The 26,046-nt window shown below is 38.6% G+C and overlaps 1 protein-coding gene across 2 annotated transcripts in view; it reads left to right on the top strand.

Annotated features, from left to right (window-relative positions):
• The first annotated feature begins 14,486 nt into the window (after positions 1 to 14,486).
• The window catches only part of LOC137192528 (dehydrogenase/reductase SDR family member on chromosome X-like), a 45,015-nt gene continuing 33,455 nt past the window's right edge, over positions 14,487 to 26,046 (top strand). For both annotated transcript variants that reach the window (XR_010930585.1, XM_067603290.1), the window contains exons 1-2: positions 14,487 to 14,684; positions 16,551 to 16,658. Coding sequence is in view for 1 of the 2 variants with exons in the window: in XM_067603290.1 (XP_067459391.1) it covers positions 14,579 to 14,684; positions 16,551 to 16,658 (214 nt within the window). In the remaining variant the exon portion in view is untranslated. The remainder of the gene's footprint in view (positions 14,685 to 16,550; positions 16,659 to 26,046) is intronic.

Raw genomic sequence — 26,046 nt, 5'->3', positions numbered from 1 at the left:
AAACGGAAGACGGTGCGGAGCGCGCGTGTGTGGGCTCTCAATTAATGGAGCACGATGACCGCCGGTGACATTGCGGTAAGCGGCACGCGAGTCCCATGGTCAAGAACAACAATGTTTACCTCAGGTTGCCAATATTGTTTTATCCTCACCCCCTCCTCTTCCTCCTCCTCCTCCTCCTCCTCCTCCTCCTCTTTCTGCCGTATATCTGCAGCATTAGTTCATGTTCAGTTCATCTTGGTCTCTGAGGATGCTTCCACATTGGCATTTTACATCCGACGGAGATAACAGGATTATCTCCATTGGCTCCTGTGCGTCTTGCTAATCTGTCTTGTGTCATGTATTTTTTTTTTTTTTTACTCCTTATCATGAATACCCCGCTAATGCTTTTACGCATAGCGCATTTATAATTTCCCCATGACATTTTTGAGCTTGTTTCAACATGCTATGTCCAATCTTAGTTCATGAGGATGTTTCTCTCTCACGCAAACACACACGCGCACACACACGCGCACACAAAGCATCTATTGTCCATGCTTAATGAAGGACTTCTCAATATTGCAGACACGTTGGCCCCCAATGCCTACATGCTGTCACATGGCCCATAAAGCTGTTAAACATGTGAGATATAATTGCCATTTCGCATCCATAGGCCCAAAGCATTTTGTTTTGTTTGGTTTTGTCCCCCCTCTCTCACAGCAACCCCAAACCAGGAAAGTTAACAAATTGTGCACGTTGCAAAGTGGAGAATGTGAAGGACACACCAAGGACACATTGCTTTTTAAGGTTTTTTAGGATATTTAACCAGTAATGTAGTGAAGGCTGCACATACGAAAACACAGTATGTCTTTATTTGCAGAACAGAGGTTACATATCTTTTTATGTTCGACATAAGTCTTGATGTAACACAAAGATGGCTTTTTTTTTTTTTTTTTTTACCGGGGAAACACATGACTGAATCACTTGTAAAGTAAACCTGATTGGTGATTGCTGAAAGAAAACCACTAACTGCAGTTTAGCACCTCTTAACGAAATGCCACATCACTATTTTTCCCCATAAACACCCTGGAGGATCATCTCAAGGAAGTGCAAGTTTAAGCTTAAAATGTTTAAATCTTCTTATTTTGAGCTATGAGCGCCACACTCTAGTATTTAAAAATCCATAAGCAGCCTAAATTCTGGATGCGGCCATGAGGAAGAAACCCCGCAGCCTCCTAAACTGTTGTGTGTACTCTCCTGCAGAGAAAAAGAAGGAGTCTGGAGGGATGGCAGATGCCCTGTTTGATCGAACTACAAAATGATTCCTGTCAGCCAATATATGCAACCAGCCTGTCTCAGCCCTCAACACAAAGACTCACACACACATGTAGACTGTAAATGACAGTTCAGACTCCATCAGTCCCAGCATGTATAATAACAGAAAGAGAGAGATAGAGAGTGTAGAGGTGTACGACAACCGCTCCAACTGTCTGTGTCTGTCTGTTTAAACCAGTGCCCTGGATTGTCCGTGTGTGTGCATGTGTGTGTGTGTGTGGCTATGTGAGGGTGTTTGACTGCACAAGAATGTGGGTTTAGGTGGAAAGAAAGAAAAAAGCTGTGTTTGAGTGATTGTTATGTTTGTGCAGTTTGTTAAAGACGAAAGGCAGTATGTATGTGTGTGTGTGTGTGTGTGTGTGTGTGTGTGTGTGTGTGTGTGTGTGTGTGTGTGTGTGTGTGTGTGTGTCAGCGTGGGAGGGGGTTAAACACTGACATGCTCCAGAATGACAGATGAAAAAAAAAAAAAGTGGAGCAGGGAAGGCTCAGCGGGACCCAGCATTGAAGACAGGTGCGTATGTGTGTGTGTGTGTGTGTGAGTATGACTGAAATTCACTAAAGTCTATTGCAAACATTTTCCTTCATTAAATACATGTTAAATGTAATAAGGTGTGTGTGTCAGTTAATTAAACAATGATCGTAAACACACACACATTGCGGACCATGTCAAATACGACACTGATTGGATTTTTCCTTAATTTCTCTAATTTTTACTGCTGTATGAAGTGTATTTGCTGGTTTTCAAGTTATCTTAACAGTCATAACTCAGATGCGTGATGACTCATACAAGTTGGGATGTGAGGTGGGATGTAGGCACGATGGCCTTTCAGAACGCTTGAACATTAATACACCTTGATAGATCCAAGTTCAATCAAGATTGAAGTCATAAAATATGAAGGAATAAAAGTAAATTATTGAAGCGTGAGGCAGCAGAGAGGGGATTTTTAATCTATTCTACCCTCAGAGCATGCCTATACTATATATGACAAAGTGTGTGTGTGTGCGTGTGTGTTGCCATCCGCTGTTTATACTCACAAATAACTTATGGTTGAGGAGGTAGAGCGCCATGCCAAGAGTCAAATATTAACACTGCCTTCATAAATATAGGAATTAATGGACATGTTTTCCATCAACAAACCATGAATGCAACTTTAAAGGTCAGGATTTCCTTTTTGGGTTGCTGAGATGTGGCATTTAAGGTCACAAAGCAGAAGCTGCATCAGCAACTGATGGAAAAAAAAAAGAAAAATACCTAATAATGCTATAGTTTGGGATTCAATGTGATCCGATTCTTTTGGATATTTCCATTTTTAATATTAGTCCTTCAAGTGCCGAACGCCTGCAAATACTAATTTGCATCAGTGGTCGGCCTCACTAATGCTCTCTTGGCTGAATGGGACCAAATCCCTGCAGCCAGGTTTCAAAATCTGGTGGTCCCAAAAAAGAGTGAAGGCTGTTAGCGTCATATTTGTATTGGTTTTGGAATGAGATAATAATGTTTGGGTGTCCACATATTCCGTGCAGTTTAAGTAGAGGCATTTAAAATGGCAACTGTTTTTTTTTTTAATGTTACACTAACAAAAATATCTCAATATTTATAAGCTATTTTCTTGTTTAGAGGTCAAAGGTCGAGGCCAAACACAGTACAGTATCACTTGAGCTGGATCAGTGGAGCAGGGTCAGTGTCTTGCTCAAGGACACTTCAGGAGGAGTGGATACTGATACAGTGACTTGAATATGGCTTCTAGAGTTAATGAATGGTTTCCATGCTGTATAAGTGGTGTTCAGTTCATGTATGAATGAATCATAATAATGAAGAATGGGGTGGTTTGTGAAATGCTAAATTGAATCCAAAATGCAAATATATAAAGTAATACAGTAAAAGTTTTTTTGGGCAGTTTTGCCTTAAATTGATCACCAGTACAGAGAGAGAGAGACAGGAAACATGGAAAGAGAGGGGTGTGGGTGTGACACGCAACAAAAGTCCCCTGGGTGGGAATCGACACATGGACATTGTGGTTCTGTGGTTTGCACCATAACCATTAGCAGACCAGGAAACCCCAGAGCAATAGTTTTGAATTGAAATATCATTTTTATTCTTGTCATTTTTGAGTTCAGTTTGTGTGGGTGTATCTCTTTCTCAAAGACCCTCCAGTGACCTCATTTATTCTCATACATCCTACTCCTAACCTCAAAGCCGTGTGGTCACTGAAGTGAATTGAATCGAAATTTATACATTTTAAGCTTTGTTAAGTCCCATTCCTTCATTTGTCTGTTTGTTAATTTACAAAATATCTCAAAAACATTATTTTCTGGAGAGTTTGGCCATGGGCCAAAAATAAGTGACACATTTTTGGAGCAGGTTAATGATTGATGTCCATGAACTTTATGGAGGCTTTCTTTTTGAAATACATTTTGACATACACAAGTGAGGCGTGTATCCTATGGTTATTGTTATTATCTCTAAATATTTTCTATTATTAACATAACAAATTTAAATTGTCCAGCCTTAGTGGTGTTATTCACTCTACCTACTACTTACTTCAGCCTGACCCATAACTTGTGGTTTTAGCTCATCACAGATAGATCATATTGTCATAACTAACAAGAAAATGCAGTACAGAGATGCCAAAGATATGTTTGATTTAGAAACAGTGTCTCCATTGTATTGTATTTAAGAGAGAGAGCACATATACGGTATGTCCACTCAGTATCTCAGTCACAGCTCTTTAATAACCAAGTTTAAGGGATCCCAATCAAAAATATTTGTTTCTGCAATGTATTTAAATAAATAAACAAATAAATCGACTGATATATCATTATCAGATTTTTAAACTCTAACATACAAATATCAGAAATGTCCTCAAAAATTCAGTATCAGAAGGGAAAGTAAAGACAAACATTAACTGATTTGATGATGTGCCACCTTTTTCTACCTCAATAACTGATTTATATTTTTGATGTTAAGCACCCAGATTTTCTCTCTCTGGAAAGCACACTTGTTATCTTTCTGAATTTACTCACCCCAATTCTTTCACTACCATCTGCACTACTTTCCTGGGGGCATCCTGGTGGCCTAAGGGCTTAAGTTGCTGACTGTGTAATCAAAATGTCCCTGCTTCATGTCCAGGTGCGGGACTTTAGTTGCACATCACCTCTCGTAAAGGCAAAAAAAAAATTCCCAAAAGCACTACATGCCTCAACTACCTTAACCTAATCCCTATTGCATCCTTAACCCCAAAACTAAGTCCAAGCCCTCAAACAGCCCCTTAAAGTAGTGAAGCATTGTCAGGATGACCCAACATCTGAGAAGGTCTAAAACTTAAATTGGTTCTCAGAAAGATAGAAGTCCTTGAACACACATACACACACACACACACACCTCAAAGCCATAAAAATAGATTGTGAGTGACTCAGCCGTTATGTAAAGTCCATCTCTGATAGGGCCGCCTGGGGCTGTTTATGTCAGTTTAGCTTGACGGCACTGGAGCTGAGGTGACACGTGTCTGCTGTGTCCGAGCTTCAACACATACATTCGCATTCACACACACACACACACACACATACACTCACACGCTTTTCCCAGAAAATGCATGCAAGCCTCTCTCACTCTTCCTTCCTTTCCCTCTTCTAAGTCTACATTCCCTAGTGTGTGTTCCCCAATGGACACAGATGTGATACAGTCAGCGTAATGGACTCCCTCCAGCCCAAACAGCGTACATTATTAGCATTTCAGCACTGACTGGGAGGGAAACACCACGTTAGACATGAATCACATCCGCCACCCCTCTGGCCAGGTGGACAGTTCAATCAATACTGGTAAACATGGGCAAACCCGACACTTTAATCTACAGCTAGACTGATACATTAGCTTGTTGTCGTTGCTTTATTAAATCTGATCTGATCCTGTCCGTATCATCTCATAAAACAGATGTGATGTAGTGTGTTTGATTATATATTTATCATCTGCACAGTTTTCCTGTGGGAAAACCATTAGCTGTATTAATTATAATGAGACATTTTAATCATCTTCCATTCAAATATGTTTCCGCCCTTATTAATCGTGCTTTCAATAGAGAATTTTATTGTCCTGTGATGCTCTTAATGCTGGTTCAGAGGCTTTCCCATCCTCACCAGAATGAAATTCATTGGGAAACACTTGCGTACAAAGTGTTTTTAACTGGGGGTAGGGAGGGTGGGGGTGGGCTAGGTTTGAAAACTGTCACTTTAAAAGGTTTAAATTCAGCCAAAAGTACAATTTGCCATCCAATAACCTGCACTTGTCCAGCCCTCATCTAATGTGACTTGAGGTGGATGAACATTATATTACAGAAGACTCTGTAACACAAATAATCACATCACATCACATTCTGATGCCTGATATCAGATTTAATTTTCTTTGACACACCCAAAACAAGAGGCGTAGGTGTTGTCGGGTTAAACAGAAGGGTAGGTGAATGGCTTGGAGCCAAGGAAGCACCACACACACACACGCACACACACACACACACACACACACATCACCTGAAAGGCTATCTGTGTTCATATAGCCCTAGAGTGAGAGACAGAAAAAGAGATGAGAGAGATAGCAAGAGATGAAAGTCTTCGCTCAGTATCGTCTCAGTGACAACAGGTTTCCGACATAAACAGAAGCACACACACTGATTCACAGAATGTTGAATTAAATGTGTCAAATACTCTGTGTGTGTGTGTGTGTGTGTGCTGCATGGAGTTAATGATAGGCTTAATTGGTGCAAGCAAATATCCCTCCCACTGCTCCTCATTTTACATCTACTAATGGAGAGGCATCCACTCCCTGAAGACAGCGAGGAAAAACGGTGTTAGGATGTATTTGATGAGTATGAGGGTGCACGCACGCACATGCACTGATGTTTGCCCTGACAATGTGATGAATAAATGGTACACAGGCAACTTGCATACATAAAAATAACATCTATTCACATGTATACATCTTCAGGCACATGAAAATAGCTGCAGGCCTAAGAAAAAATGAGCTACTACATGCAGTAATAGACTCTTACACACACAGAAATGCACTTTTCAATACACATAAACCAGTTTGCATCCTCCTAGCTCAAGACTACAAGCTCAGGTTTTGCAACAAGATTTGTATCTAAAATGCACATTCAGATGGATAATGGAATAATCTAGCATTTAGATGATATTTACCAGATGTATTGCCTTGTTTTGCCTTTAAACTGGATCGAACCTGATAGAACCTGATTTTGTTGGAAGGTTTCGGAGATATTTTTTACATTTCTGGAGCAGCTGTTTTTCTAGCTTGAATATTAGAGGCGTCACAATTCAAGGAATAGTGTGTTCAAGTGGTCATGAGGAAGGACGTTAATGTGTGTGACGCTGTGTGGAAATTTGGACATTGTTGTTTGGCAGATGAAAATGTTTTAGTTATTTGAAAACAAATTTTACATTATAGTAAGTTAATGAAACTCTCAGAGGAACCCACATTTTTAAAGTACAGCTGTTGTAATGACTAAAGATAATTCATTCAAGTTCATTTATTTGAACCTTGTACTCCTGGATTTACAAAAGTTTAGCTCTAACTAATCAACAAGCAATCATAGGAATCAGTTTTCGCTGCACCCACGGTAACTTTTACCCATTCCCAATAACAAAGGTCTTCTTTTTAGTCCCATTGGAAATACAGGAACACCTGTAAGTCAAAGAGAGGGCAAAAGTCCCAGATCGTATTTGACTCTAGGATGTTGTTATATGGTGTGTGTGCAGTTGCCCACTGCAAACATGCAAAAATCTCAGGTTTCATGTTTACAAGCTGGCCTTTGGCTTCTCTCCCCATGGATAGCATGTGATGGCTGCAACTGAGGCGACACGACAATTACCAAATCTGTCCACGTACAGTCCACTGCCTTTTTCCACCCACAGCTCCCAGTGCACATCCAGGCATCCACGGAGGATGAATTGCCTCTGCTGATGTTTCTTCTATTTTTTTTTTTCTTTTTACTTACAAGCTAAGTATTTATGTTTGTTTCTTAGGTGTTTTTCCCTGCCCTCCCAGATAGCCTGGGTTGAAACCAGTGATGTTGTGGGCTGATAAAGCCCTTTGAGACACTATACATGATACTGGACAATACAGATAAACTTGACTGCACTGCAAGTGGTGGAAGTACTTGAAATAAATACTAAGTAAAATTAACAATATCTTGATTAAACATACTTTATTGAAGTAAAAGGACTGTGTTCCTTATTTACTCTAGCAAAAGTGATAGAAGTCTCTAAGAATGAGCTTAAAGGAATAGTTTGACATTTTTGGAATTACTTGCCTCATGCCTGTACACTTAATATGAAGTAGGGCCAGCGGACGAATAGCTTAGCTTAGCATAAAGACTGAAAGCCAAGGGCAACAGCTAGCCTGGCCCTGAACAAAGTTTTTAAAAATCCAATTAACACGTTATATCTTGTCAGTTAATCTGTACACAAATTGAAGTGTAAAATTTACAATTTGAGGTAGTTCCAGCATGTAAATCTTTTTAAAACCATAAATTATTGCTTTTACATTTTGTTTTGTTTATAGATTAAAATAATATATTTGTTTATTTGTGAGGATCCCCATTAGCTGTGCCTTAAAGCACAGCTAGTCTTCCCGGGATCCAATATAACGTGCTAATGACCTTTACACAAATTTGTGTAACTTTGGACACAGCAAGGGTAGCTGTTTTGCCTGTTTCCAGTTTTGATGCAAAGCTAAGCTAATCACCTCCTGGCCAGAGCTTTATATTTACAGAGATGAGAGTGGTGTTGATATTCTCATTGACTTCTCAAAAGCAAACAAGCGTATTTCCCAAAATGGCCCTCTCCAGAATGCATTAGCATTAATATAACATTGCAAAACATTCTGTCACATAAAGAAGTATAAAGGATAAACTACTGCATAATGGAAAAAGTTTTCAGTACCCTCAATATAATATAATATGTAAGTCTACTAAGGTTTAGTACTTCAACAAGTATACTCTTTTACTTCCAACAACACTGGAGTGACTGATTCAACCCTTCAAAAAAATGACACACTGGACACATGTACCCCAACTCCTATTGGGGTATTTACACAAACTAGATACACTCAAAGATAGGCACACACAAACCTCTGCATCAGATTGCAAAATAAGGCATTCCCTGTGGATTTCTCTCTCCTACATATACATGCACATGTGCTGTCTTATTAGGGGCTGGACGCTGCATTAGCCTGCAGCTCTGGCTGAGTCTCGGTGCTTTAAGTCCATCCTTGATTGTCTGCCTCTTAGATGTCGGAGGCATCTGAGGAAAAGCTCTCCAAGGAACAGCTCAAACCATGAGGAAAAAAAAAAAAAATTCTCACAAGCTGTTGCACTGTGGAGCCCAAATTGCCCATGACACACCTGGAAAATTTCCCTTCTTCACATTATGACACTTCACCTGCTGTCTCCTCCGGCTGTCAGTTGATCAGTAACAAAAAACGAGCGGCGTGTCAAAACTGTCCTATTTCAAAACTGTAAGTGCCATTTTCTGCTAAAAATATCCAATATCATCCACTTTCTTTTCTCACCAGGAATAAGTCTATGTGAAATATGAAGTAAAGATTACATTTTAACTGGCAGCACACACACACACATACACACACACATACTCACACGCACACACGCACAGTCGTTGTCAGCCCAGATTTACAAAATAAGACAAGCCAGCCAGTGGTTGTCATATAAGACTAGGTGACTGTTGGTTGGAGCTATTTTGATGCTGTTCACATGTTGTTTACATCACACGCCCTCCTGTCATGTCCTGTTCCCAGCATGTCTCTGGGTGTATGCGTCTGTCTTCATGTGTGTGTGTGTGTTTTTGTGCTTGTGTATGGAGGACTGTCTCCCTGATGTGCCATCATCCCAAATAATCATCTCACAGTCATGCGTGAGATGCGATTTCCTTTAAACAATAGCAGGCCAGCTCGCCTCGCTGACCCTCAACCTCTCAGGATGGGGCAGAGCAAACACTAACAATTGCACTCAAACACATACACACACGCATCCTCTCAGCTTGCATTAACAGCAATACGTGCACATACAAATACACATACTCAGCCTCCACAGCTCAGCCTCCATCAGGGCAGTGGTGGTGACACAGTCTCTTTATGTTGCTGCTCACTTAACTGCCTTCTAAGCAGACTTTAATAACTGGGGCCAACTGCTTGTCAGTGCTACAGTTCTGGCCTGACCTTAACTATCGGATAGTGAGCAAGACACAAACCAATACTAATGATTCCTCTGCCGAGAGGTAAAAGTGGAGTGACTGTGAATGCCCCAGACCTGTCTTTAACAGAAATGACTGTAATTTAGTTGAAGCGAGGGACTTGGAGAGTTTGGTTGCCCTACTTTGAGTGCCAGTGATAATTCAACTGCTTCCTGCCCTGCTAGCCAAACACAATCCGTCATGGCAGCAGGCTGTCTGTTATGTTTTAGTCTATAACAAAACTTCTGCATTTTGCTTAAAATATTATCTGGTAATGATGTTCTGATTTTGTCTCCTTTTGTGCCAAGCGTTCAGTCCCGTGGTGTGTGCCAATCACCTGTTGATCAAACGTGTGTGGCTGCTCCTGTGACACTCTTTCTTTGTCTGTTCAACCATTGCGGCTTCCACTTCAATCCACCAACACCCTAAATAAGTAAAAGTACAAAAATATTATCAGCAAAATGTACTTAATGAATCAAAAGTAACAGTAATCTTTCTGGGGGTGGTCCTGTAGCTTAGGTCATGTCAGAACCTCTCCCTCATTTCCAGTCAGACTTAAAATACTATAAAAAGTACTAATTCTGCCTTAAAAATCCCCCCGTGACCAGTTTATTATTATTTATCACATTATTAGATTGTTAATACTGTTTCATCATAGACTCAAAGAAGATCCTTAAAGCGATTTCAATATAAGTAACTTGGATTAACAATCCACAGTTCTCTTTCTGTGCAAAAATGCAGTCTAAAGGCTTCTGCAGTCTAAATTAGACCAATCAAGTGGGTATCTTTTGAGCATGAAATCCTCCTCCTTGTGCTGCCACACACAGTGTTTCCTTGTTGAATTGTGTGGCACAGGAACAGTAATACAAAGCAGGAATTCGTGCTACAAAAGACTAATTTAGGAATGTGAGTATTTTACTAACACTTGCAAAAATGTGAACTTTTCTTTTAACTAGTTTATACAGTACAGTACTGTGATTCCCAGTTTTATAGTCACAAGATAAATCTGAGGGAATGTGAGATGATCAGTGCGGTACAGAAATTGTACTCGTTTTTTTTACTTTTAATCAGATTTTACTTCTTTAGGCCTCAAAGAGTTATTTAAAGTTTCGAGGGGAAGTCTCTCTCTGGTGGAACTGCTAACAACTCCTAGACATCGAGAGGGAAGAAGCCCCAATTAAACAGTTTTTTGTGAAAGGGTCACAAGTAAAAACGGTTGGGAGTCACTGGTTTAGTCTTTAAAAATGCTTTGTATTTTATAAGCTTATCGTGTCACTGTGTGCTTTGTAATGTAAAATCCTCAAAGTTTTTAGTGGAGTAAAAAGTAATGTATTTCCATCTGAAATGTAGTCAAGTACACGTATAAATTGACATAAAATGGAAAGTGTAAGTGCCTCAAAATTTGACTTACGTACATTTACTTAATTACTTTCCACCATTGATAGCCTACTAGACTATTAAAATAATTCTTACTGTACAATACAAAGTGAATTGCCTCCTTCATTACTAAGAATAAACATCAGTCAGTCAACTCCCACTCTCACAAAGGTCTTACTACATCGAATGATTTAGTGATCACCATTATGGGGAGGTGACTCAGTGCTGCCTGCTTTCCTTTCACAGTTATTTCCAAGAGGCTGAAATAAACAATCATCCAACATGGCAAGATTGAATAACAACTTTGCTCTTTTAATCCCTGGCAGCTTCACAGTCATCAATTACACACATTAACACAATGTAACCACTTCCAGCTAAGCTTGAGGGTGTGTCTTGCTCATAAACAGGTGAATAAATGAGTTTCAGTACCAGTAAGCATATATTTACAGGGATACTCTCATAAATAAAATTAGGCTTTATATGATCCTTTTTTGGTTTTTGACATGGTAGATCATGTAATTAAACATTTCCATGTATATATAGATAGTAACTTGGTGCTTGCGATCACTTCAGCACTGAAACAACTGAGAGTCACTGTTCTCAACAAACTCAGCTGTAGAAAATAGGGTAAATTATTAAAAATGTCACCTTCACATGGGGTTCTTTAAGTCCCTGAAATGGTATAAGGTGTACAGTATCTACTGTACACAGATTGGAAGTCATGGTGTGTGACGTGGAGTGTCACCAGCTTATCTCTGGAAGTGGAAATCATCGCTGTGATCTGCACTGTTATGATACCAGCTAGGCCTTGTATTTGAAATCTGATCTTTTTTTTTTCTGCATATTTATCGAAGGAAAATTTAGTGCCAATTAAATCATTGAATCAGTGTTCAGGTGGTAGAAAAGTCATGATTTTCACAGCTGAGGTCTCATTCGGCTAATTATCACAGCAGCATGACTAGAGTAGCCTGTAATAAGAGTAGATTGGTGGACTCAAGTGATCCTAGGAGAAGAAAACCTAACATCCACCCACTTCCTCCGAGTACTGTAAGAGGAGCAATATTACTGCATACAGACGCTGCACTGCTCCAGAAACATGCGTCTATCTGGGAAATTATAGATCAAACTAGTGTGTCATCCCTCTGTTGCTTCTATCGTGTGTGACCACTCTGGCAGCAGTTAATGAGATAGTCTGCGAGCTGAAGAGAGCAATATGCTGGATCTACAGAGAGGGATCATACGGCACATCAAGCAGCCAAACAGCAGGGACGAGTCCTCTCCATCACATGCTGATTCTGCCTCTGCAGCTACAACTACAGTGATGATGTATAGCTGCTGAAGATCCAGTTTTTTCAAGGTCAGCTAGTCAGTAACAGTGGGACACATGAACAATTAGTCAGCTCGGTAATCTCAAGAAAGATCATATTTAAATTAGGATTCAGTGTGAACAGGTTTTAAAAACAGTGGTGGAAAGTAACTAAGCACATTTACTCAAGTACTGTACTTAAGAAGATTTTTGAGGTAGCCCTACTTGTACCTCACTTGAGTATTTCCATTTTATGCCACTTTATACTTCCGTTCCACTACATTTCAGAGGGAAATATTGTACTTTCTACTAGATTTGACATTATGGATAATATAACAAGCTTTTAAAATACAACACATTGTTAAAGATGAAACCAGTGGTTTCCAACCTTTTCGGCTTTTGACGTCTTACAAAAAGCATTGTGTAGTCAGGGTCGCATTTCAGATGTCTATGAGTTGTTAACAGCTCCATCAAATAGTGATTTTTCCCTTTAAACTGCTCACATGCTTCAATTCCAATAAATGTTCAAATGACCCAATATTTCACCAAAAATCAAAGAACAGAGAAAAAGTCCAAAAACTGAAAACAGATTTGTGTATCAGAACTTTGTTTTTTCGTCTTCTCCCGTTAAGCATCATCTTGTGAAACACCGTGGCGTGAGCCTCTGCAGATGATGTGTGAGCTATGAGCATGCACAGATCATGGATGTGTTATAAGAGCTGGATACCGGACTAAAAATGGCACCCATTCAGTCCTGTAGGAATTGCTCGCCTAGCGCGTACGCCAAAAAAAGTTTCTAGCTTCCGGGTTTGCTTCCGCGTTGTGTGGCCCACTGAATATGTGCAGTAGTGTTTCCCCCACTGGCCCCGCCTGTGAGCTCCCGCTCGGCCCATAGACTTTACATTGTGATGACGTCACAGATTTTAAAATCACTTTTCTCGGCTCAAGGAAAGTTTTACAAACATAAGACCTCCATGGATCAAAAGTTCATAATAGAAAGAGTCTTAATTGACGTTGTTAACAGTTTGAGGTGTCCTGTCAACAGTTTTACAGGCATCTCTTTTACAATGGTGGTCTATTTGGAAAATGCTTTTTGGGCCGCAGGCGGATTTTTCGCTGCAATACCGCAAGTGGCCACTGGGAAATACTGGCTGCAAGGCTGAGTGGCAGCGCCCTTTCCAGCTCTTATTATACATCCATGGCACAGATGCGTTTATGCACAATGTGTTGTTCGTTGCAGTATTCTCCACAACGTCAATAAGCAATAAGTCAACAAGTGTTCTTTGTTACAATTTCCGGTCTTTGTCTACTTTGTTCTAAGTATCAGGACATGGAAAGAGTTGTTACAAAGTTATTTCCCTGCTTTGTGGCGTGGTCACTCTCTGACAATAAGTAAAAGATGTACTATAAAGACATGAAATTAACTACAATAGAGAAAGTGGAAGTAAAGGAAAGTAGACTGCCTGACAACAGTAGTAAACACAGACATACTGCCAAACATTGCATTTGTGTACTGTAATTACGGTTGCTTGTCCATCTCTCAGTGTTTGATGAACTGGGACAGCCATAACAACTCCATCAGAGTTGGCAGAACCACATGCGCAGTGTGCGCCTAGTTACAAAAATTCAGAGGTGCACGACCAAACGCCGTGACCACTTGCGGAGCCTTTGTGCTTGACGTGAAAGACGTGATGATGTCACTTTTGGTGCCTGCACTCTCGTACTGGGGACACTGCGTCGAGCATAAACCTAGCTTCAATCATCTCACGACCCCTCAGATTCATCTGCTGACTCTTTGCAGGGGCCTGACCCCTATGTTGGGTACTGCTGGACTAAACTAGCTAAGTGTATATAAAGTAGTTCAAACTAGCTCCACCTCCAGCAGCTACAACAGTAACATGCTGCTTACACATTGATGCTTCAGTATTAATAATCTAATAATGTCATATATAATACTATATCAGTCAGAGGGACAAAACCACTACTTTTACTGCAATACCTTCTACAATTTTGCTGCCAATACTTATGTACTTTTACTTAAGTAGGATTCTCATGCAAGACTTGTAATGGAGTATTTTAACATTTCTGTATTGGTACTTTTACTTAAGTAAAGGATCTGAACACTTCTTCCACCACTGTTTAAAAATAAGTATCTGTGGCAAATGTTCATTTAAAGGCACGACAAGGAAGGAAGCGAGCATGTAGTCTATATCACATCATATTGGGACGCGTCCCATAGACGGAACTGCACTTTCTGCCCGGAGCGGCCCCTCCTCCGCTGCCTGCACCGGTCTCTACCTCAACGTGACAGACACAGAGCAGATCAGGATGTGGTCTTTTATTCGGTCGTATCTTCTACCTGTTGTCAAGCTTTACCTGCTTGGTCTGGAGGTTCTGCTGGTTCAGCTGTTCAGCAAAACTTTCAGGTTACCAGGTCGGTTCAACTCCCAGTGAAAGTTGCTAGGCTTCATGTAGCCATGTTGACAAGTTTAGCTCGGTGTCACAGTCAGTGTTATGTCCCCGTGAGTCATTAACGTCGGTATGTTGTGGTTTGTAACCACATTAAGAACATACATAGCGTTAATTAGGACATTTAGGAGCCATTATTCATCTCGGTGGCCCAGCCAGTTAACGTTAAGCTAACTAACTTAGGTTGTTATATTAGCTAACGTTAGCTAGTTAGAGATAAAGACAAAGGTCTAAACATGAATGAAATAAAATGCTGCCTGGTGTGTTATGTTTGCCGAATTCAGCAGAAAAGCTTTACGTCTACTGTTGTCCTTAAAGTGCTTCTTTTAAAAGCGTGTATGTGTGTTGCCAAGATATGTAGGTTTAAATTGCCACTTTCTGTAATGCAGTTTGGACTGCTGTGGTAATTCATTAGACAGCTGTTAACAAGCCAATCAAAACGCTTGATTGACAGTACAATCAGCTACCAACTAATGAAATTCAGTACATACTGAATCTACAAGAAAAGTGCAGTGCAGCAACCCAGCATTGTCTTCCAGCTGTGCATTCAGGAAATACTAAGAATTAAACGTGTAAAGGATCATAATGGTTCTGTGTTTGGTGCTGTATTTGATAAAACTGGTGAAATTTGGACAACAATGGCATATAAATGACACTTAAAGGCAACTGAATGAACTGCATCACTGAATTGTGACGCAAACTTGCACAATACACCAAGGTATATTTATCATATTCACTCCTCATCTGATGATAACAGTCTTTGTCAAAGCACTGTCATACATAATATTTAATATGAGTCATCAAAAAAAGGGGAAATAAAACCAGTGCAGTCATGGCTTGAAAAAAGAGTATAATGCTTTATTTGCTAAGTAGCAAGTACAAGGAATTCAATGTGGTCCAGATGTCAACAGAAAAAAGCAATAAACATGAACATTAAACAGTGTAAGAAAGAGAAGGACAGTGATTTAAAGATTCTGTAGTGGGGGTGGACTATGTGCTTGCATACTGACATGATAAAGACTATGTGTGTGCAACAAAGCAGAATATAAATAGAAGTATAAATACCGATGTAGGTATAAATATCAATTTGAGTGTAAAAAAACTATGTGTATGTATTAATAGGATATATATGTACAGTTAGAAATTAAAGAATAAAATATACTAACACCCACACAGTGCAGGACAGACAAAGACACAGTAAACACAGTATGAATTTGAATGAGTGAATAACCTTGCTAATGCACAGTAACAAAGTGTTTTTTTCTAGTAAGTAAATCTCAGTCAGACAGTTTGATCAGTCTCAAACATTTCAGAAAATGTTTCCGCAGCCATGGTTGGACGCCGCTTTAGATGTGGACTTTCTCAAAGTTTGATGACATTTGTCCTACATTCTCCTTTTTACTTCAGTTTTGACTGAACCACTTCAAAAAATATTACCAATTCATTCATTCATATTCATTGACTTTCCTGACTGATGTGAACAGAATGCTGATACATACAACAGAGATTTCACTACGACAATTCATGCAACACTGTTGGTGTATGGCGGGATGTCTGCAGTTATTATTCCTGTAGTTTTTTTTGAAAGACACTGTACAAACAACTCAGTAAAAGTGTAAGATCCAAAATTCTTCAATTGGAATATTGTTATACAGTACCATAGGGATTAAAAACCTAGATAAAGTCCGTCTGAGTTTCGCAGACATTCAACAGGTTGACTATAAGGACTTCTCATGTCTCGAAATAGCGACCTTTATTGGAGGATGTAAGCAGATTCCTTATCAAATGACATTCTCTTTGATATCTCTGTGTCCTCTTCTGCTTCTGCCAGTGATGCCCAGACAAGATGGCAAGGTTGCCATAGTGACAGGAGGAGGCAGGGGAATCGGCTATGAGGTAGTCCGCCACATGGCCAGACTGGGGGCGCATGTTATCATAGGTACAGTATCAAACACCGCACTGACACGCAAATGAGAAGAGGGCTAGGAGAAGCCTTTTAACAGGGAGAACACATATGTAAAGATTGCCTCCATGTATGTGCCCTTTCATAATGATGAAAGGCTTTACAGTTAATTTACACAAAATGCGACAATAACAAAAATACAACAACAAAACATATCGCCTACAGTAACATCACTTTAAACAAAGGCAAGATACCCTGGGAAATAAACAAAAGAATGATGGATGAAGCCCTAAAAGCAAGTATACGCAAGTTAAATTAGAGAAAAGTAGATGATGAGTGTGTTGTTTTCCAAACTGCAGGCTTACACTCATTTTCCTGACTCATAAACCCTTTTAGATATTTGGTCATATTTCTCTGTTGTTGCATGTTTGCCGTCATTTAGAAATGTGAGTCAGAATAGTCTTTCCTCCCCTGCATTATATGAACACTGGAGAGTTTTAGGAGACAACTTTGTGTCAGACCCAAAATTAGGGGTTTGTCAAGCTTTACATCTTTGTGGAAGGACTCCAGCTTTCCAATTAGAGGGATATTTCAGTATTTCTATTACAATTACTGGTTTGACAAAAATGGTGTCATAGTGCGTCAAACAAAAAAATGATGCTATGTGGCAATATCTCCCTTTTGCCTTGCTGTATGACTCTCCAAGGTCAGAACATGCATGGGTACGGTGGGGGAAGAAGGTAAATAAAGTGCAGTTTTACAGAGTAGGCTGAATACTCTCATTATTTTGAATTAACATCACATAGCGCAAGCTGTGTCCAGACCGGTCACATGTCCACGGCAACAAACACGACAAAGCAATCTGTCAAAGCACTTGCATGCTGCATGGTGTGAAACTGATGGCAGAATAACCTTGTCTCGCTTCAAACACTGCTAAACAGGTTGCGATTGGTTTCAAGTGGTGCAGCAGTAACACAGAGAGAACTGAAAGGACTTGTGTCAGGCTGCGTAGAGGAGTAAAATGTTGCAGACAAGTGAACAGAACAAGACACCGATGACAGTTAAGGGTTGGTATGACTTTTAGAAAGTAACACAGAAGTAAGTGACAAGTTAGGGAACGTCATTACAACTTTAGGAGAGTAATGAATAATTAATTACTTTTACTTACAGTAACAGGTACTGATTAAAGGATAATCCACTGACCTCACTGTGGATTATTTTCAGTATTTTTTTTACCTTTGAAAACTGTTTCTGAATGGGGTGAGTGAGAAAAATTTCCAGTATTGCTTAGTGGAGTCGGGCCCATGTTTTTCGTTGGGTTACTGAGAGACTGGGCTACAGATAACACCCTCTTGTAATAAAGTAATGTGTAGTCTACAATAAACTAAACCATGGCTCTGCAGTGCCAGTCTTATTGAAGGCGTCCTCTGTGTGTTCCTACTTAAAATCCTGTTGTTGTCAGAGATTCTTAATTAGTATCAGGCGGTCAACAGCGCATTCACATGCCTCTTAACACCCCGTTGATCCCTCTTAAGGTTTAGAATAACATCAAAACACTTTGTTTTCATCATTAGAAGGTAGTGTGTGTGATGCTCCAGTGTGAGATGATGTAAAGACTTCTTGAGCTCAGCTGGGATTAAAAAGCTGTTATCAAACTGGATGTTAAATGCAAATTTAGGATTATGAGGGGCTTTTTTTTGCATAAAACAAGGTCTACAATTGTTCAATTCATTATTTAGTAATATTTAATTTCGGAAGATAACTACAATACAACAGTCTCGTAAAGGAAATGGTGAATATGGTTTCCTCTTGCATCAATGTGTAATTGTACTGTGCACAGACACAAAAATACTGATTAACTACATACAAACGGTATGTATCAATATTTAAACAAATTGAAAATGTGTAATAAAATAGAAAACATTTATTTCAAATGTGATTTATAAAGAAAGTTCTTGATAACTATACTGGAGACATTAATTGCCCATTTGAATTGTCTGTGTAAATGGCTGAAATAACATTATATCACTAATTGTAAATTTATAGTGCCATCAAAAATCCAAAATATATATTGACAGTTTCCTTTCCAAAGGTTGAAGAAGTAAAAATTGTCTTGTCTTTTTCTCGCAGAAGTCACTGACATCATCACACTTTGTTAATACAGTAATGGCTAAATTTTCTGAAGAAAATGTTGGCGTGTTCACTGCTGAGGTCTTGCTGTGAAACAGTCTGAGTTACAGTTGAGGGGCAGTCAACATATAAATACTGAAAGAGGGTCAAAGAGCAGTTAAAAATCAATTGCTGAAAGAACTTACAGTTTGAGTGAAGACTGAACGAAGTCCTGAAAACATTTGAATTGTCATTTGATGAGTAAGAGATGAAAGCAGTTGAAATGTCAGTTGAGGTGTAAGTGGTAAAAGTAGTTAAAATTTCAGTTGAAGATTGAAAATCAGTTCAAGTGCTAATTGAGATTTAACAGGTGAAAGCAGTTGAAGTATCAGAAGTGTAAGTGATGAAAGCACTCCATTTAGAGTGCAAGTTAATGAGTTAAATAATATATAATAAAATAATAATACTATGATTCAACCTCAGTATTTCTAAAATCCTGGATGTGGCCCAGGAAACACATGCTGGATGTTGCTAGACATACAGTATATTAGAAATTCCCATCCCTGAGAGTCTAAATACCAGCAAAAACCACCAAAACTCAAAATAATGTTTCCCACTGACAGTGTGCACCTGGTACCACTGTTCACAGCATGTATCTCACAACAACTGGAAAGTAAAATACACAAGATTAAAGCTTTTATTAGATGGTACTGTCAAGACAATTATGTCAGTACAACAAATGTATGTAAATCAGCTCATTCATTAAATATATTAATATAAATAATTAGTAAATAGCTGAATAAATGTTTTGGTTGTAAATACACCATGAGGAGATAAAAATTCGTTTTTATCTGTCTTCTAAAACAGAAATGGACATTGAGGGATGGGAAGTTTTAACATATGTCAGGCATGTCTTTCTTGATATCGTTATGATTAAGTGAGGTTTTATCAATGTTATATTAAAATGTCTTAGCGTCAGTACTGTTTTCTTCTTCAATTTCTTTGGTTCTTCAATTGTCCAGCTCTCAAAACTTCTCTTTTTTCATTTATATCCCGTATTTCCATTTCTTTTGTGGCCATGTTCCCAAACCATCCCCCAAATGCACCCTGCAGCCACGTTATTGGCTTGCCAAAATCCAATATGGAGATATTTGCAAAATGATGTTCATGTTCAAAATGTTAAATTCAGAGCCAAAAATCTTACACATATATCTGTGGGAAGTGTTTATTTCTGCATAAAAATGTAGGGAAATATAGGAACATATTATTACAGTAACAATCTTGGTGAAAAAAAGGGCAATTTGAACAAAGCTTGGTTAAACAACTGCACAACCATTTATTTGATCTTCCAGACAGAATCTGACATGCTGTTTAGAGGCTCATCTGTTACTGTACATCTCTAGTCTTCTCTGTGGTGGAGATGCAAGAGCAGTAAGATGGCTTCCTGTTTAATTGCTTGTATTGCTGTGCTTTGTTCTTCTGTCTGGAGGGTTTTGCTGGGGATCTATGGGGATCTGAAGTGCATTTTCCTTTTCATTTAAGATCCCTCTTAGCGATACTCCACAAACGGCAGCTGAACTAACTGCCATTAGCATCTTCTCGACTGTATACTCTCCAGTGGGGCTTGATGTCATTTCTGCTGCTCCCATTAAACTAACAAGATCAAGTTTTACTTGAGTTTTACTCTTTGTATATCCTTGTATATTTGTAGCAGGGATGCACCGATTGCATTTTTTTGAAAAGCCTGACCTGCCGATACTGAGCCCAGCAGATACAGATTTTCTTTAGTTTGATATAATTAGCAGCCTACAAAAAATGGTAAAATAAACAATTTAATGGTCTGCATATAAAACACAGATTAAACAATTTATCCAAATGAAAACAAAATAAAGCTCAGCAGGTTACAGAACTTATGACATTTTTTTCTACTATGTATTTTTCCCACATAGCAGACAATCTATTTCTGAACAGAGCGAATAAGGAAACAGACCTGATAAATACAATACAAACACACTGAAACACTGGAGAAAGTAAAGACTTTTTGTTCAACATACTCATTGAAGAACAAGTTATGTTAAAATTATCTCTGATGAAAAGCGATGGGAGAGAAACCCGACCATGGAGAAGTGCATGTATACGAAGATTTTGAGTATAATCTGTGTAGAGTAACATAACCTGGTTACTCTCAATAATCTGATGTTCTCGTTAGTCAGCACAGCAGCAGTACGACACCAGATCGGCTAATACAATCGGCTGTATAGTCAGATAGACCTGCTGGTTCCAGTCTGAGCCGATTAGACATAAAGTTGGCCGGTTTCGATCGGTGAACCCCTAATTTGTAGTCCACAGTAACTGGGTTTGACTTTCTCCTTAACTGAATCATCATCAGAGTCAAACACAGAGCTATCAAAGTCTTGTGGTCATTACAAGGAGACCGTTTCACTTGTTGACAGCGTAGAACAGCTAAACAGGGATTTTACATTTTACAGTCTGTATAAAAAAACACTTATCACCAAAATCATAAATTACAGAGATTTACTTCCTGCCCTGCTGGGACTGCAGATGCAAATTAAGTTGAAGATAATGGTGCAGTAATTTTTAATTGGGCTTGTCCCTTGAAAATTAAACAGTAAAGTAAATTAATTTAAGTTATAGGTCAAAGTGTCCAGGTGAAACATAATAAGTGATCAGTAATTGCAACTCCCATTTGGTCAAACACACACATTATATTTTCCAATGTCAACAATGTTTAAGTATGAAATAAAAGCTTTTATAAATGCTTTTCTTATCTTTCACTTTGCTTTTTTCCAAAGGGCAATACAGCAGTTGTTTCAGCCATGAATTATCAACACAAGAGATAAATAAACATATAAAGCTGAATCAAATGTACTGTATGTATTTATATGATAAATTCACAGCAACTTAATGCAACTGCAATTGATATAATAATTGAGGAGAACTTTTGATTGCTTTCATCACGTGATTGCTGTCAGTCTGGCAGCATTGTTTCCTTGGAAACACACAATGATAAAAGTTGATATGGTAGTCTAGCAGACATGAAGAGAGGGTCTACAGTTTACAACCCAATTTAAATATGTCATAGTCTACCGATAATATAAAATATTATATCAAACATTTTTATACTGTATATCAAACACCCTGGCAAACATTGCTTAGAGCTGGTTGTGGTATTTGCTATGTTACCTTTGAAATATTCACTATTCTGCTACTTCTACACTCTATTTCATAGCAGTAGTAGTAGTAGAAGTAGTACTATAGCAGTAGTAGTAGTAGTCGAATGGCACGTTTTCATATTACAGCTGCTCGTCTGCGCAGAGTTTACATCCCGACAGCAAGCAGAGAATATGAGGAGGAATCATGCTGTTACCCATTATAATTAGGCCATTACCATAATAAGTGACAGGCAGTTGAGGTGGCAGTGATGAATACTGACAGGGATTCATTCAAAAACTGGTAATGTACCATGAAATTATTGAAAAATCACAGGAAAACATTGACTTTAGTACAAAATTGTTTTCCATACATAAAAATCAACTCCAGGTGCAGGACCTTACAGCTCTAAGATGCTGTGCAAATAACAGCAATGTTTTTTGGCTTTCAAGGCAAGAGTGTATTTTCCATTCAGTTCACGAGCTTTAAAACTTTGAAGAAAACTCTGCTTTATTCATTCAGTGTGTGTGTGTGTACCGCAGAGTCAATGTCAGATTATCCTTGGAGACTGAGCAGAACATGAATGAGACTTGAGCGTAACGTATGATTACACTCAAAAAAATCAATACATTAAGAACTTTAAGTGTCTTTTGTAATCTGAGTCAACCCTATGTGTATTGAAGCTGATCCCACAGGACTCTTAGTTTATCTCCATTTCATATATTTTCATCTCTTGAGATAATTCATGAAGTGAGAATATTCATGGTAAAGTGGATTCCTCTCTGGTAATGGAGTGGATGCATATTTCAGGTGGAGTGGTAGCATAGTGCTCGTGTGAGGAGAGTTTATGGATTGAGCGCCTGCACTGTCAGATACCACAGCTGGATATTAAACAGCGTGCAATTGCACTTGAAGTGGTTTTGGTTACATTTTTGACTAAAATGAGACCTTTTTTTAAGCTAGAAGATAATGAAACATGAAATAAAATCCCTGTTGAAAAATGCTAAAAAAAATGCTGCAACAAAAAAAAATATTTTTGACAGAAAATAAAAGATGACAAACGAGGTTGTGTTGAATACTGCCGTAGTGTGAACGACTGGAAATAAATTACTTATAGCACGCCTTCATGTGGTGCAAAGGAACACGATAAAAAGAATGAAAGTAAAATTGTACAAAAACAGAAAATATGTGCTGCAGTATGTGAGTAATTCTGTGATTCTTGTACACATATTTACTTGAATATAGTAAACAAACATGAACACAACAGTCATTGTGGACTTAACCAGCGTAACAGATGTAACACAATGTCTTGTCATGGTTTTACATATGGTACATTTTCAGTGGTTCAAAGAAAGATTTTGTGTTTTCACTCTGCTAACTGGCAATAATATTTTCATTTCTGGACAAGTTCATTTGTAATTCAGATATCCTAAAGAGTATTATTAGTATTTGCAGTTATGACTGTAATGATAATTATCATTAATGAGTTCTGGTAACCTTCTGTCTCTTAATCAGTGCCGACTTCCTACATTTCATAAAATCATAAATGAAAATGACAGTTTCAGTCTTCCAAATATGCAGAATAATAACTGAATGCATTACTTCATTACTCTGAAAAGTGCTGTTAAATTAGGTTTATATAACACATTGTGTTATGTGGGACTGATAAATTGAACTCACAGAGGAAATCATCTTTGTCTTCTGAAAATCCACATTATTGCATTACCTACGGAGGAAGCAAAGGTCTCTGGAGGACAAATTTGTTACATCAGATTTGATGAAATGTATCAGTGAACTGTCAATCATGCTGCTCTGATGAGTGTTATGCAGTCTTATCACCTGAGATTTACCTTGGGAAATATGCACATCCATTTATGCCAATAAACCTGTTTTTGACCGTGGTGAGAAATCTTCTGCCTACACTGTCTCACACCAAGAATGGACAGCAAAGCACACAGAGCGTCACCCTCAGTATGGGTGACTTATATGAAAGTCCAGCCGTTTGCCAACAACAAATAGACATGCCGGATGTTTAATACAAAAACTAAAAATATGAGACTGCTGACTTACTAGGAAGAAGTTTTAATCACCAGTACCTGATATGTGTCAATCTGTAAAATTATTCATAACCTGCAGTTAAACCTCACAACACCACAGAGAATTACTCCCTGCTCCACATCTGTCATATCTTTAAAACAATTACAACTAACTGACAGTCACACACTCATTATCAGTAGATCCATTCATACACTTGATAGATCACTAAAGTATTGATAATTGAGCCCAATAATTTATTTCTCTACTTATGACACCAGATGTAAACTTGCAGTAACAAGAGTGAGCTGTCTTACCTTGAATCAGTAGTTTCTCATAATCTTATAAGCGATATTTATACTTCTAACAATTATTTAACACTTATCTGTCACTTATGTTGAATACAGCACTTGCATATCCAATGTGCAATATAATGTACAATGTATTTGTATATATGTTGATCATTCTCTACTCGCTTCCGATTTACTTCTCTCTTTCTCACAATTGTTAATATTTTACTCAGTACTTTAATTGGAACTACAGCTAGAAGAAGCCATATTTCAATGCCTTCAATGTTGCCTTTGTTGCTGTGCATGTGACAGTAAAGCTCCTGAATCTTCCTCCTGAACTACAGCATTTTTAAAGGCTGACCAGATTTGATTGAAAATGCCACAGGACAACAACCTGTGACACCTCTAAGTCATTGTTCTGTCAAGTTGTTAAATACATTTTTATTTATGCAGCACTTTTAAAAGGCATTCAAAGATGCTTTAAACGGCACCTTTGAGACATTAACTTAACATCACTTTTGGGATTCCTGCTACTTACTAGGAAAACAACTAGTCTGGCTCCGCCCGTTAAAAAAGTACCCCAGCAACATCTCTAAAGCTGAAAAATTAACATGTATCTCATTTGAGTAACCCATATTTCAACAGAAATATAATATATATATATATGTATAATGCCAGTTGTAGAGGGAGTTACATGCTTGAGCTTTTTCTTTGCTAACAAAAGCCAAGCGTGCAGCGTCTCAGAGTCTTTTTGTCACAGTGAAGTCACCATGTTTGTCACCTTTGTACCTGTAAAGACAAACCATGTCGCAGTGTCCAGCGTAACATTTTCTTCCCCACTGGCCCACTTGGCCAGTAGATCAGAGTTTTACTGGCCCGTTGTATATTTTCACTGGCCCAGCAGCAAAAAAATGAAAATAAGCCTTTTTTTCCATAACTTTGATGATTCATGCATTGTATATATAATACGTACAACAGTGAAGTTCCCTCTAGATTTGTTTGTTTTGCTTTACTTATGGATATGTAAAGTTGATATATTACACACATATGCAAAATATAAAATTAGGCACATATTGGATCAGTAAATGAATGATGTGTAAATGTAGGTTTCTCCATATTTTGTGTAAAACCATACATAGGGATAAGGGAACATTTCAGCGAGTATCAATGACCTTGATAATAAACTCTTGTGTCAAAAACTGAGACAGTGCTGAGAGATCTGCAGAAATGTACTCGTTAAGATAGAACAGTGAGAGAGAAAGAACATAATGACATTTCTTTGTGTGTGTGCGTGTTCACTCCAGGCTCCTTCTGTCTGCTTCTGCGAGCCACCTGTCCACTACAGACATGGTGTTGAACTGTAATGAATGAATGAAAAGGAGAAATGCAGAGGAGGAAAATGAAACGGAAACTAACAGCGTCTGTCTCCACAGTAAATCATCTGTTGAGTGTTTTAATGGTTATTTATTTGTGCCTAAGAATGTAACCGCAGTGAAACAACCAGAATATAACGTTTTATTTCACTCATTCACTGCTTTGTTCTCACTACCGCCGCTCCCTCTCCTCACTGCTTTCTCTCTCTCTCTCTCTCTCTTCTTTTTCTCTCGTCTTTTTTTTATAATGAGTCAGGAAGCTGACAGCAAAGCCTAACTTCACTTTTTTTCTTCAAACGAAGGGAAGTGTCCTCCCCTCTAAACTGTATACCCACGACTCCAACCGGCCTGTCACTGGCCAATCAGCTTCGGTTATGTTGGACCCTGTTGGTGTATCTGGAAACCAACACTATAACCGGAGATGCTGCACAGAAGTACTGCGCAGAC

The sequence above is a fragment of the Thunnus thynnus genome, chromosome 11, assembly GCF_963924715.1.
Source record: "Thunnus thynnus chromosome 11, fThuThy2.1, whole genome shotgun sequence".
NCBI lineage: Eukaryota > Metazoa > Chordata > Actinopteri > Scombriformes > Scombridae > Thunnus > Thunnus thynnus.
This window is presented reverse-complemented; position numbering and strand designations above follow the sequence as displayed.